This window comes from Benincasa hispida, chromosome 10 (genome assembly GCF_009727055.1).
Source record: "Benincasa hispida cultivar B227 chromosome 10, ASM972705v1, whole genome shotgun sequence".
Taxonomy (NCBI): domain Eukaryota; kingdom Viridiplantae; phylum Streptophyta; class Magnoliopsida; order Cucurbitales; family Cucurbitaceae; genus Benincasa; species Benincasa hispida.
This window is the reverse complement of record NC_052358.1, coordinates 24,996,703-25,011,465: the sequence shown is the minus strand read 5'-3', so window position 1 is coordinate 25,011,465 and position 14,763 is coordinate 24,996,703. Positions and strand designations below refer to the sequence as shown.

At 36.0% G+C, this 14,763-nt stretch overlaps 1 protein-coding gene and 1 long non-coding RNA gene across 2 annotated transcripts; one reads left to right on the top strand and one right to left on the bottom strand.

Moving 5' to 3' along the window:
- Nucleotides 1-74: 74 nt before the first annotated feature.
- LOC120087715 (eukaryotic translation initiation factor 5B-like) lies at nt 75-1,933 on the bottom strand. The gene is made up of 2 exons (XM_039044590.1): nt 1,435-1,933; nt 75-1,362 (listed from the first exon to the last, which is right to left on the bottom strand). The coding sequence occupies exons 1-2, from the start codon at nt 1,627-1,629 to the stop codon at nt 136-138; spliced, it is 1,422 nt and encodes a 473-aa protein (XP_038900518.1). The 5' UTR covers nt 1,630-1,933; the 3' UTR covers nt 75-135.
- An 8,009-nt stretch (nt 1,934-9,942) lies between these two features.
- LOC120088032 lies at nt 9,943-11,430 on the top strand. The gene is made up of 3 exons (XR_005484799.1): nt 9,943-10,807; nt 10,903-11,200; nt 11,305-11,430. It is a non-coding gene; the product is annotated as an uncharacterized LOC120088032 (long non-coding RNA).
- The last annotated feature ends 3,333 nt before the right edge of the window (nt 11,431-14,763 follow it).

The following is a 14,763-nucleotide window of genomic DNA, read 5'->3' as shown; positions in this document are numbered from 1 at the left end:
TTCGATTACTTGTAATTTAGTAACATTGTCCAGGAAGCTTTATGCACTACAACACAACTAACACAGCTACACAACACACCCATTTGCCTACTCAAATAATCGAAAGATGAAACATTTTCCAGTTGGGCATTCAATTTAAAACTCTGACTCAGCCTCTTCCTTGTATTCTTCTTCTTCTTTACCCTCTTCGTTGGATTCCATTGCAGCTTGTTCTGGTTCTTGTTTTTCTTCGCTTTTCGATTCTTTTTGCTCCATCTCTTCACCTGGGTTTTGCTTAATGCTACCATCTCCCATGTCCTCGTTCCCATTTTGCTCTCTCAAAGTGTTGCCGTTTTCTGAATTCAAATTTTCTTGTTTTAACATTTTGTTTTCCTTTTCCATCAGACTTTGTTTCACTTCCTCTGCGTGCTCCTCTTTCATTTTCGCTTCCTCTGCGTGTTCCTCTTTCATTTTCTCCACCGCCCCCTCGATGAACTTCCTATGGGTTGTGCTAATGACTGCACCGTCATCCAAATTTCTGTTGTTCATTTTCTTCGATATCAGTCTCCATCCATTATCCACCGTCCTCCTTTTGGCGATGTATCTCCATCTTTTTCCTCTAATCTTCCGTGTATTCCCATATTTGCCTGTTTCTGTTTTCATCTTCATCCCACTCCTTGGAATCTTATCAGCTCTCCCATTTTCAACTCCTTCAGAGTCCTCAGCATTTTTCTCCTTATTATCGTTCGTAATTTTAGTCTCCTCGCCATCAGCTTGCCTCCCATTGACATTTTCACCTTCGTCTCCCAAGTTCTCTTGCTTCTGCCTTTCCTCTCCCTCCATCTCCCTTCTTTCGTGGGTTTCCTCTAACTTCTGAGTTCCAATCTCATTACTCCTTGAAGTTCTTCCCTCACGAAAGCTCGTTGATTTACTGTCACCTCTGTTATTATCCATTGATTCAGTCTCTTCTCCTTTACCACCGCTCGATTCAAGCAATTGCACCTTGGGTTCTTCAGACATTGTTGAATCCACACGTGGGTCTGAATCTGATGGATCATCGGCAGTCACAGTTCCAAGAGACTCAAGTCGATGTCTCAAGTCCTCTAACTCATCTTCCTTTTGCTTGAGGCTTTGCGTTAAAGCAACCACTTGAGGATTTTCATTTCCAGATTCAATTTCTTTCTGTCTCAACGCTTTGATCTCACTCTGCTTTTCTTGGAGTGCAACGTTTATGATTTTCTGGTCGTCTCTGAGTGAGTCGATGGTGGATTGCAACTCTAGTAGCCTCCTATCAAGCTCCATCTTCTGGGTTTGGAGCAAATACAGCGATGATGTCATGTCTTCGTTTTTCTTCTCCAATTCTTTGCTTCGATCTCTTTCCCTCTGTTCATTCAAAACAGAGTAATTCAATTACCTGGGACAGAGAGATAAGGCATGCATGGAAGAAAGATATACCTGGAAGAGGAGTTGAAAAGAATGGAGGTCTTGGTCTGTGCGTTTGAGAAGAAGGTTGCATATACGCCTTTCTCTGAACTTGTGAAGGAGCATCACTCCAAGCAAGGCTACCCCAAATGCAATCAGCAACATCAGAGCATAAGGCCTTCCTCTGCTGCTGCTTGCTTTGCTGTGAAGGTTCCCAACAGCACCCATCTACAAGAAGAAGAAGAAGAAGAAGAAGAAGAAGAAAGTGTAGGAGAGAGAGAGTTTGGGAATTTTGGGGTTGTTATTGAAGAAGGGGAATTAGAAAATTAATTTATATGGAAAATGGAGATTGCTTTGCTTGTCATGTAAAAAGGAACATGCAACCACTACTCTGTTTCATATGCAAGGAAGCGGAGTTAGCAAGGTAGAGGAAGCATGGGGAATGCGCCCAAACCGCTGATTTTGAATGCTATTTTCCTCTTCTTTATTCTTTTTGTAGTCTTTCTATGTCACAAAATTACACTCAATTTTTTATTGAAAGAGGGTACATAATATATTTTACCCAAGTATTAAATCTTATTTTTGTATTCTCTAAATTATCCTCTTCCCATTCCAGGACGGATTTAGTATTGATTTAAAGGACTCACTCTTTTTATATATATAAAATTGGTATAGTATCAAAATCACTAACCCATCCATGGTAAATCTACCTTCCAATCTCCTTTAGACTTTGGTTCAAGTCCCATTCATTACATTTATTTTTACTAAATTATATAAAGCCTTTTCAAGTCAAATATACAACATTTTGTACGTTTTTGTTACCTAGAGTTGTGTTTTTCTAAGCTTTGCATGAGGTTCTTATGATGGTATAGAGCTATTTTTTTTTGTGCATCGATATTTTGACACTATATATATATATAGCTGAACTAAGAATTTGAACTTTTAGTCTTTTAGTCTAGGTATAATTCTTTAACTAGTTCACCTATGTACATATTGACATGCCTTTGGTAGATTTTCAAGGTTTTGTAGGGAAGTTAGAATTTAACAAAATTATAGGTTTAATAATAAAATTGAGTAAAGAAAATTGATTTCCAAATGAATGATGTCTATTTTTATTCATTTGCTTAAATTAAATAGGAAAACTATCCTAGTTTTCTCTAAATATGTAGTTTAATGTAAATGTTAGAACATCATATTATCTAAATAACTTCCTTTTGTCTTTCTCTTTGCAATATATGCGATGGTGGGTGCGAGAATTTAATTTCTGTCCTTATCAAAAATACCAATTTTACGTTAGTTTGAACTAGACTTATTTTGACCAAAGATACTATTGTTTATGGAAATATAGAAGACCATTTAATTATAATGAATTGTATGTTATTGTTATATATGAATTGGATTGGGTAATTTTGAGTTTTTGTTATATATGAATTGAATTGGGGAATTTTGAGTTTTGATTTGGAAAATAGGACTCTTCTAAAAAAACAAATTTCTTAGACTCGTCACATTTTACTAGTATATGAAAAGACCATTAAACCCTTTATTTTATTGTCAAACTTTTCAGAACTTTTCCTTCTTTCTTCCTTTATACTCTAAAAGCTGTAGTCTTTAGATAACACATGAAATTGCTTCGTTTATGCTTTTGTTGGAAGCAGTATCTCAAGCTTCTTTGACTTTGCTACTTCTTTCCGCACAAAGCTTAATCCTTATTCCTTAATAATTGGGTACGACTAGAGTAGTTTTGTATTGTTTTTTTGTTTTTTGTTTTTTTTCTTTTTTCGCGAAGAAATTGCAAGAAAATGTGGGTGCAGTTTTGAAAGATGATCATTTTTTGAATCTACTGAAACATGTTCATTAGTATTTGAGAAGGGATCCATCACTCATCAGATTTTTCTATATTTACCCCTACAAATGTCCTACATAATTCACATAGAATGTACGTGATCACACCTATTTTTAGTTAGCTTTGAAAAGATATTTACAAATAAATTTGATTGGAGATTTGATTTATGTTTGAAAACTTAAGATTATATCTTTTTAATTAATTAAAACATTTTTTAAAGTTTAATTTATCTTCAGTTTTATATCTCCAATAAAAATATCTTTTATCTCCAGATTTTTTATCAGACCTCTGTTTCTAGATTATATATATATATTTTTGTTTATGTTCTCATCTCCGGCGCCTTGGGCAAAATTTCCAATTTTTCGGAAAATATCGACTTCATTTTCCTCATAGACGAGGACGACAGCTGGATATGCACCGTGGCCAAATAACAACCGTCTCAAAACATGGCTACAACACCCACCCCTCGTCAATCAACGACGACATCTTGGACACCAATTTTTCGACCCTATCACTGGAAGCCTCAATTGTATTGCACAAGGTGGCAGCCAGAATCCGCATCATGTAGGTATGCAACGTGTTTTTCTTTTAAGTATATTATTATGAAGGTTTTAGTGTAGAAAGCCATTACTTTAAGTTTTAGTATAGAGAGTAGTATATTTGTGCATCAGTTGACAAATTTTTAGTACATAATATTTTTTAGTTATTACAAAGTATTTATGTGAGATTTTATTACTTTTAGTACAAGATGTGACGAATTATGATAAGAGTCTAGTTAATACAAGATATTTAAATGACTCATACTAATTTGAGATGTTGGAGATTGGAGTGAGTAGAAGAGTTTCTCGATGGATATGGAAGGTTGAAGATGGGAGAGTTTTCGTTGAATATGAAAGGTTTTTTTTTGAGGGAGGGGGGGAGTTATTTTCGAAATCCATCTGTTTTCAACCAGAAACTCATAGATTTTGACATACAAGTATGTAGTTTGTGGGCATTTCTTTTAGAAAATCTTAGGGTACATTTTCGAGTTTCACATTTAATGATCAAACGATCTAGTATAAAATTTGATTCGTTTATGCATTATCTATATGAGAATGTCTGTTTTCTGTATTTTGCATACAATTTTTTTTAACATGTTTGTGTTTTGAACAACTATGTTTCTTTTTGGTTTGATATGTATTTAATTGTATGATTGAAGAGTGCAAAACCAAAGCCATGAAGAATTGTTATCAGAATCAACCACCAAAAACGGTAATGGAAATATTTGATCATTAGCATCCGGTGTGCAGGCAGTTAACAATGTCCCAAGAAACTTATTCTTTGTACTTGTGCTATTAATTGAAATAATAGAACGACAGTGTTGCCAACCAAAAATTGATGTAGATAACACCATAAAGTAGTATAAAAATCTTCCTTAACCATCCATCTTATATTCAGTAATTGAACATACATAAGTGAAATGACATTTATAACATTCATAGAATGCATTTATATAAAATATTTTATGTTATATACAAAATATACTATAGTATATACAAAATATTTGTTGTTCTAACTAATGAGAGGGAAATGAGAAAAACGGGAAGTGTGTGAATTTCATTCTAGAAAACTCCATATAAATACATATCTTAAGTCTAAAAATAGATTCCACAATGTTAGCAACTAGAACTTAGACTTGACTACAACTAAAAATAATTTCAACTATTTCCTAGAAACTAGGAATTGACTAGACAAACTCAAAAACTAATTTGAAGTTTTGAGTTACTAACATTCTCCTCCTAACTCAAATACTGCAAACACCTAACTTGCTCCTAAGAGCTTGAAAACGACATACAAAAAGACTTAGTGAAGATATCAGCTATTTGCTCTTCTGAGCTGCAATGTACCAGCTGCACTTCTTCTTCCTTCTGCATCTCTCTTAGAACATAATACTTGATCTTAAAATGTTTGGTCCTTCCATGAAAAACTGGATTCAATGAAATGGCTAGAGTGGCTTGATTATCCACAAACACCTTCACACACTTTTTCTGCTTCAGATGCAAGTCATGCATCAATTTCTTCAACCAATCAGCTTGGGTGACTGCTGTCGTTGCTGCAATGAACTCAGCTTCTGTAGTTGACTAAGCTACTATATCTTGCTTTTTTGAACACCATGAGAAATACTCTAAGCCAAAAGTGAAACAATAGCTAGCGGTGCTCTTCATATCAACTAATGACCCAACCCAATCACTATCTAAGTAGCCTTGCAATACAAAATTTTCAACTTTACTAAATTTGATCCCAAAAAACAGCGTGCCTTTTAGATATCTCATAACCCTTTTTCCAGCAACCATATGATTCTTGCTTGGATAGTGAAGAAATCTAGATAAGACATTTATAATGTACATAATGTCAGGCCTAGTGGGTGTGAGATACATGAGGCATCCAACTAGACTTCTGTACACATTCTCATCGGCAGGTCCCTCTCCATCATCCTTTTGCAACTTCTCCTTCTGAATCATTGGAGTGTTCACACTCTTACACTCCTCCATATCTCTCTTACATACTTCTTCTGACAGAGGAGCATTTCATTTTGCCTTTGCTGAATCTCCACACCTAGGAAGTAATGCATTAGACCTAGATCAGTCATCTCAAACACCTTCATCATTTTTTGCTTGAATATCTCTATCTGAACATCATCACTTCCTGTCACTAGCAAGTCATCTACATAGAGAGATACAATCACAATAGCAGTACTTGATTTCTTCACATAGAGTTTGGATTCACTTGGATTCTTCACAAAACCCAGGTTCAACAAGTGATCATCCATCTTGCTGTACCATGCCTTAGGAGCTTGCTTCAACCCATAGAGAGCCTTCTTCAACAAATAAACCTTCTGCTCTTGTCCTGGTATGATGAATCCGTCTGGTTGCTCAACATAGATCTCTTCTTCTAACACTCCATTTAGGAATGCTGACTTCACATCTAGCTAATACACCTTCCATCCATGCTGGGTTGACACAACTAGTAGCAACTTGATTGTGTCCATTCTTGCAGCTGGTGCAAAAGTCCCAGAAAAATCAATTCCCCAAACTTGTGCATACCCTTTTACCACTAACCTGGCCTTGAGCTTGTTCATAGAGCCATCTGAGTTCAATTTGGTTTTGAAAATCCATTTGACTCCAATCACTTTCCTGTCTGCAGGCTTCTCCACCAGCTCCCATGTATTGTTTTTCTCTATCATACTCAACTCTTCCTTCATTGCCTCCATCCAATTCATATCACTTTTAGCTTCTTATCTCTAATCACTTTCCTGTCTACAGGCTCTAATGAAACTACACTACTTCTTTCATACACCTCTCTCAATAGTCTAGTCCTTCTAACTAGTGCACCATCAACTAATTCATCAGGATCCAGAGAGACTTCTTGTTGCTTCACCTTTGCTTCTTCTGTCCAGTCCCACTCCTCATCCTCCAAAACCTGAACATCTATGCTAATCATCATCTTCTCTATGTGAGGTTGATAGATCTTGTAGGCTTTGAACACCATGCTATAACCTACAAAGATTCTTGGTTCGGCCTTCTCACTCAACTTGTCTCTCTTCACCTGTGGAACACAAAGAAACACAAGCAGCTAAACACCTTCAAATTTGTCAGTTTTGATTTAGTATCAAACCAAACTTCATAAGGTGTCTTCTTCTCCAATACCCTCGTAGGTAGTCTATTCAATAAAAAGACTGTTGTGTTTGCTGCTTCAGCCCAAAATTTCTTTGGCAAGTTTTTCTCATACAATAAGCATCTTGTCATTTCTATAATACTCTTGTTCTTCCTCTCACTGACTCCATTTTGCTGTGGAAAATATGGAGCAGTGAGCTGATGCTCTATCACAGCTTCTTCACAGAAGGAATTGAACCTTTACGATGTATATTCAGTTCCATTATCAATTCTCGCCACTTGAATCTTACAGCCACTTTGATTATCAATCCATCTCTTAAACTTCAGAAACACTTCAGCTACTTCAAACTTATGCTTCATGAAATATATCGAACACATTCTGGTATAATCATCAATAAAGATGATGAAATACCTGCTACCATTTAGTGAGAGAGTTGGTTAGGTCCACATAAGTCAGTGTGGATGAGCTGCAACTTTTTAGTTACTTTTCATCGTGACTTCTTGAAAGGCAGCCTTGTTTGCTTCCCTATTAAACAAGCTATGTAGTTTGTTTTCAGCTTCTTCAGAACTGGTACTCCTACTGCCATCTCATTCTTCTATAGATACTGCAACCCTTTCTAATGAAAATGCCCCAACCTCTTGTGCCATAACTCAGTGTCATTCTCTTAACACTTGAAAGCTATCTGCTCCTTCTCGAGTGATCCAACGAAAAACTCTTGTGTTGCATCTTTATTTTGAGTAATTCATTCCCATTGGAATCATAAATGAGGCACTTTTCTTCTTCAAACAACAATTTGAATCCCTTCTCTACTAATTGACCAACGCTTAACAAGTTTTGATCAATTTCAGGGACAAATAACACTTCAGTAATCAACTTGGTTCCAACACAACTTTCTATTGACACTATGCCCTTCCCTTTTACTTCTAGATACTCACCATTTCCTATCTTCACCCTTAACTTGAATGACTTGTCAAGGTCCTTGAACAACTCTTTGTCACTTATCATGTGATTAATACACCCACTATCAACCAAACCATCACATTGAGTGACTGATGAGAAACAAGTAGCCACAAAGAGTTGATCTTCTTCTTGCTGTACTATAACAGTGCTCCTTCTTGCTGTTGAGTTTTTGTTTCCTTATAGAATCGTTCAACGTGCCCCAATAAATGACATCTTCTACACTTCATATCTGGCCTTCTCCAGCATCTGAAATGTGGATGATTCTGCTTCCCACAGTGCTTGCATGTATTACCAGCATCCTTTGCAGCAGACTATGAGCTACTGCTGCCACTTCCCTTCTTCCCTTTCCCCTTCTTCTCTTTTTCACCTTCTCCTTGCTTGCACTCTAGCTTTCAATGCCCTCTCAATGCTTCCTTCTTGTCTCATCAACCTCCTCTACTCTTGTGCTTGCAAAGCACTAACCACTTCTATCACCTTGAGGTTTGAGAGGTCTTTAGTATTTTCTAAGGAAGCAATGGTTGCTTCATACCTCTTAGGTACTAAAACTAGAATCTTCTGAACCAATCTATTGTTAGATAAATTGGTTCCTAATGCTCTTGCCTTGTTAACAATCTCAATCAACTTATCTGAGTACTATTTAATGGACTCAGAATCCTTCATTTGCATTATCTCGAATTCTCGCACCAAGTTCAACACTTTCATGCCTTTAATCCTCTCATCACCTTCATACTCACTTTTTGAGGAACTTCCAGATCTCATTTGTTGATTTCAAGGCTATAATTCTGTTGAATATGGCGGGAGACATAGCTGCATATAGCAAGCTTCGAGCTTTTGCCTTCCTGGTGACCCTCTCCTTGTGAGTCTTGATCTTATGTATTGTTGGGTTATCAGGAAATGGAGCAATCTCATAGTCTTGCTCAATTGCTTCCCAATAATCACAACCCTTCATGTAGGCGTGCATTCTGATAGCCCATGCTCGGTAGTTTTCACCATTAAACACAGGTGGAGCCAATGAAGAAAGACTGTTTGATCCTAATTCCATCTCTAGCAACTCTCACAGATGTATTACTCAATTTATCTCGGAGATATTTCACTGATTCTCACTCACAGATCCCTTAAGAATTGAAGGCTCTGATACCACTGTTGTTCTAACTAATGAGAGGGAAATGAGAAAAATGGGAAGTGTGTAAATTTCATTCTAGAAAACTCCATATAAATATATATCTTAAGTCTAAAAAAAGATTCCACAATGTTAGCAACTAATCCAACTAACTCCACAAGAATAAGAACTAAGACTTGACTACAACTAAAAATAACTTCAACTATTTCCTAGAAACTAGGAATTGACTAGACCAACTCAAAAACTAATTTGCAGTTTTGAGTTACTAACAATATTCACAAATGTTTTAGGAATTAACTTAGGTTCTTCATAAAGGAACTCTTAATGCAGAGCATCCATGAGCGCATTCGGATCTTTCTGATTTCATCGTAACCGAAATACAACACACACATTTTAACATACAGTTATGCAAAACACATTAATTAAAGGCATGCTTTGAATACTAAAATACAAGGGAAAGAGTTCTCATACCAGTTGAAGACCCTCTTCAAGCTTTGGAACCCTTACACAGTGGAAGACCTCTATGCGAACTCTATCGCCCAGCAAACAAGTCGTCTGCAGCAGCACGATCATCTACACGAACGGCAGCAACAAGAACAGTCACGAACAAGTGAATGCAATAGGGACGACACCACCAAAATGGAGCCCTTGGTATTCTCGGAGTGAGAATCCAAAGAGTGGTCTTTGGTGAATTTGGTAGAGGTTGGAGAAAGAGCGAATCGTGTAGACGATAAATAAGTGGGAGAGAAGAAGAGCTATTGTATAGCTAAGTGCTTATCGTTTAGAAGAAGCTACACAATCGTGTAGGTTTTACTAAGCGATAGTTTAGTAAATGGTAGACGATCGTTTAGAAAACGCGGCACACTATGCGATCGTTTAGGGACTAGCGTGCGATCGTTTAGGCGATGAGTGACTATCGTATAGGCTCTCAAACTATACGATCGTTACGTTTTCACACCGATGCCAATTTTTTTGAACTTTTGCAAAATGAAACAAATTTTCATTTTATTCATTGGTTACCATAACTGAATACGTATTTATTGCACCAATTATGTTTTACCCTGAGGTAGACTGGTTGGGGCGGGATTATAGAGTTGAAAATGAAGGGTTACACTTATAAGAAAACATTAAGGTAGTTAATGATTTCTAGACCAAATCAATAGTAATTAAGTATTATAGGAATAAGAGTTATTCTGGTGTAATATTTGATTGAAAATGTCTCAATTTAGTGAAAGAGAAACTGTTTGCCTCGAGGTGGCATTTATTCTAAATAATTGAAATATCATTGCAAAATAAAAATGATGTTGAGGTTCATATTTCTTTTTTTAAACTGATTGGATTAAAACGAATTTTTGCATGTCTAAATCATGACTAGTGCGGTTATTTCTTTACTTGGCGCCGATAAATTAAACAGTGAAAACTGTGCAACATGAAAAAAATATGATCAACACCGTCATGGTCATCGACGATCTCAAATTCGTCCTAACAGAGGAATGTCCTCTAGTTCTTGGACCCACTGCTTCACGAAACATTCATGAAGCCCATGAAAAATGGACTAAGGCCAACGATAAGGCCAGGGTCTATATTTTGGCAAGCTTGACTAATCTTGAGCACAAAGCTTGAGCTCATGATAACTGCACATGAGAACCATGGAGTCATTGCGTGGGATGTTGGGCCAATTGACTACACGTCTCAAATATAATGCTCTGAAGTTCATCTTGAACACTCGAATGAACGAGGGATCGTCTATTAGGGAACATGTCCTTAACATGATGGTCCACTTCAGTATCGCTAAGATGAACGGGGTTGTCATAGACGAGTCCAGCTAGGTAAGCTTTATTCTAGGATTTATCTTCAGTTTTGCAGCAATGCTGTCATGAATAAGATTGAGTATAATCTTACCACCCTTCTCAATGAGTTGCAGACTTGCGAGTCCTTGAGGAAAGTCAAAGGACATTATGGAAAGGCAAATGTTACCAATTCCTTGAAAAAATTCCATAGGGATTCTACCTTTGGGACTAAGTTCACACCTTGTTCCACTAGCTCTAAGAAATGGAAGAAGAAGAAAGATGGTAAGGGGAAGAATAAAACTATCCCACCTGCTGTCGCCCACAAGGGCAAAAAGGTGAAAACTGTAAAGGGAACCTGTTTTCATTGCAAGAGGATGGACATTGGAAATGTAACTACCTAAAGTACTACTGAAAAGAAGAAGGAAAAAGAAGGTAAATATGATTTACTGATTTTAGAAATGTGTTTAGTGGAAAATGATAATAATGGCTGAATACTTGATTCAAGTTCCACTAACCATGTTTGTACTTCTTTACAGGAAACTAGTTTTTGGAAGCAGCTGAAGGCTAGAGAGATGTCTCTATGGGTTGAAATATGGGAGGTTGTCTCGGTGGTTGTAGTTGGGAGCTTAAAATTACTTTTCAATTCAAAGTTTATATTGCTAGACAAATGTTTCTAATTTTAAGAGGAACTTAATTTCAATTTCATGTTTGTTAGAACATTCCTATAATATATCCTTTATTCGTGATAAAATGTTTGTCTCGAAAAATGGTGTTGATATATATTCTATAATAAATGAAAATAAATTATATATACTAAGACTGTTAGTATGTAAAATGCTCCATAATGTTGAAATGTTCAAAACACAAAACAAAAGAAGAAAGGTTTCTCCAAAAGAAAATGCTCATCTTTGGCATCTAACACTAGGTCATATTAAGCTCAATAGGATTGAGAGGTTGGTTAAGAATGAACTACCAAACGAATTAGAAGAAAATTCATTACCAGTATGTGAATCTTGTCTAGAAGGAAAAATGCTAAAACGACCTTTTTCTGGAAAAGGTTATAGAGCCAAAGAACCCTTTGAGCTATTCAGACCTTTGTGGTCCGATGAGTGTCAAAACAAGAGGAGGGTTTGAATACTTCGTCATTTTTACTGACAATTATTCTAGATATGCTGACAATTATTCTAGATATGGGTATGTTTACCTGATGAAATATAAGTCTGATACATTTGAAAATTTCAAGGAGTATAAGGTTGAAGTTGAGAATTTATTGGGTAAAAAGATAAAAACACTTCAACAGATTAAGGTAGAGAGTATATGGATATAGGATTCCAGAACTATATGATAGAATATGGAATCACATCTCAACTTTTAGTACCTGGTATACCTCAACAAAATGGTGTATCAGAAAGAAGAAACATAACTCTGTTGGACATGGTTCGATCCATGATGAGTTATGCTTCTCTACCTATCTCTCTGGGGTTATGCAGTGGAAACTGCAGGTTACATTTTGAACCAAGTTCCGTCAAAGAGTGTTTCTGAAACGCCTTTTGAATTATGGAGAGGTCACAAAAGTAGTTTACGAAATCTCGGAATTTAGGGGTGTCCAGCACATGTGTTTGTGGCAAACTCGAAGAAATTGGAACCGCATTCAAAATTATGCCTCTTTGTAGGCTACTCCAAAGAAATGAGAGGTGGTCACTTTTATGATCTAAAAGAGAATAAAGTATTTGTATCAAAAAATGGAACTTTCTTAGAGGAAGATCACATTAGAGAACATAGACCAATAAGTAAAATTGTATTAAATGAACTTACCAAAGAAACTACTGAAACTTCAACAAAAGTTGTTGAAGAGGTAAGCACTTCAGCAAGGGTTGTTGATATTGATTCATCTAGTCAAACACATCCTACTCAAAAGTTGAGGGAGCCTCGACATAGTGGGAGGATTGTAACCCAACCTACTTACTATTTGGGTTTGACAGAAACTCAAGATGTCATACAAGATGATATTAAAGATCCATTGACCTATAAATAGGCAATGGGTGATGTGGACTAGGATGGGTAGATTAAAGCCATAAATCTAGAAATGGAGTCTATGTACTTCAATTATGTTTGGCAACTAGTAGATAAAACTAATTGGGTTAAACTTATAGGTCGCAAGTAGATCTATAAGAGAAAAAGAGGTGTAGATGGAAAGGTACAAACCTTTTAGGCGAGATTAGTAGCAAATGGTTATACCTAGGTTGAGGGAGTGGACTACAAGGAAACTTTCTCGCCTGTTGCTATGCTAAAATCTATCGGAATCTCTTGTCCATTACTACATATTATGACTATGAAATATGGCAAATGGATGTCAATATTGCCTTTTTGAATGATAATCTTAATGAGATAATCTACATGTCTCAACTAGAAGGATTCATTGAACAAGGTCAAAAGCAAAAGATTTGCAAACTAAATTGGTCCGTTTATGGATTGAAACAAGTATTTCGATCTTGGAATATGAGGTTTGACACTGTGGTCAAATCTTATAACTTTGATCAAAATGTTGATGAACCTTGTGTTCACAAGAAGATCATCAACAATTTAGTAGCTTCTTAATATTGTATGTGGATGATATCCTACTCATTGTGAATGATGTAGATTTTCTGACCAAAATCAAGAAATGGCTAGCTAGTCATTACCAATGAAATATTTTGGTGAAGCAAAATTTTTTCTAAGGATTTAAATCATTAAGTATCATAAGAACAAGTCACTAGCATTGTTTCAAGCATCATATATTGACAAAATTCTTGTCAGGTATTCGTTGTAGGATTCTAAGAAAGGTTTATTACCTTTTAGGCATGAAATTATTTTATCTAAGGAACAATGTCCTAAGATACCTTACGAAGTTAAGGAAATGAGACAAATTCCTTATGCATCTATAATAGGTAACCTTATGTATGTCATGCTGTGTACTAGGCTCGACATCTGCCATGCAGTGGGAATGGTCAGCAAATATCAATCCAATCTAGGATTTGATCACTGGACAACGATTAAATCTATTCTCAAGTATCTTAGGAGAACAAGAAACTAAATGCTAAGGATTTGATCTTTACAGGATACATTGACTCTAATTTTCAGACTGATAAGGATTCTAGAAAATCCACATCAAGATCAGTGTTTACTTTGAATGAAGGGCTATAGTATGGCGTAGCATTAAGCAAGGATGTTAAAGAAGTTGTTAAAGAAGTTTTCTTGCTCAGAAAATCTTGACGGATTTGGAGGACATTCCAAACATGAACTTGCACATCACCCTTTATTATGATAATAGTGGTGTCGTGTAAATTCCAATGAGCCTCAAAGTCACAAATAAGGAAAACATATTGAGTGTAAATATGATCTCATTAGGGAAATTGTACGATGAGAAGATGTGATCATCACAAAGATTGCTTTGAAGCACAATGTTGCTGATCCATTTGCTCTCACGGTTAAAGTTTTTTAGGGTCACCTAGAAAGTCTGGGTCTACAGGATATAAGTCATCTAATCCAGGGCAAGTGGGAGATTTTATCGGGTATATTGTATACCCTAGTTTATTGTGTTTTATTTGATACTGTACACCCATCTCGCTTTAGGATAAGTGGGAGATTATTGATCTGGTGTCCTAAATCTCATATATCTTGCAGTTTGTAAAAAAAAAAATTTATATATTTAATAAAAAATAAGAGGTATTTTATTTGACATTCAAACTGCATTATTCAATCCAATAAACTAAGATATAAGGTTATATGATATCATTTGAACAGTAGTAGACATATAAGTGGTTCATGTTCAAATTATAATCTAAAAGGTATGGAGTAAAAGGATAAGGTTGGTTGCCTTATCCTAGTAACACTGTGGATACAACTCACTTTGTAATTATTACATGAGTTGTAAATGTTACAGACAATACGTATCATATTGTTCATGTGGATACATGTGAGTGGAGGTATCCTATATAAAAAGTTTATACAAGACC

Excerpts from the sequence above, each read along its gene's own strand:
- LOC120087715 (XM_039044590.1), bottom strand. The coding sequence starts at position 1,629 with ATGGGTGCTGTTGGGAACCTTCACAGCAAAGCAAGCAGCAGCAGAGGA. Across the intron at positions 1,363-1,434 it reads CTTTTCAACTCCTCTTCCAG|AGGGAAAGAGATCGAAGCAA; the intron begins GTATATCTTTCT and ends TTGAATGAACAG.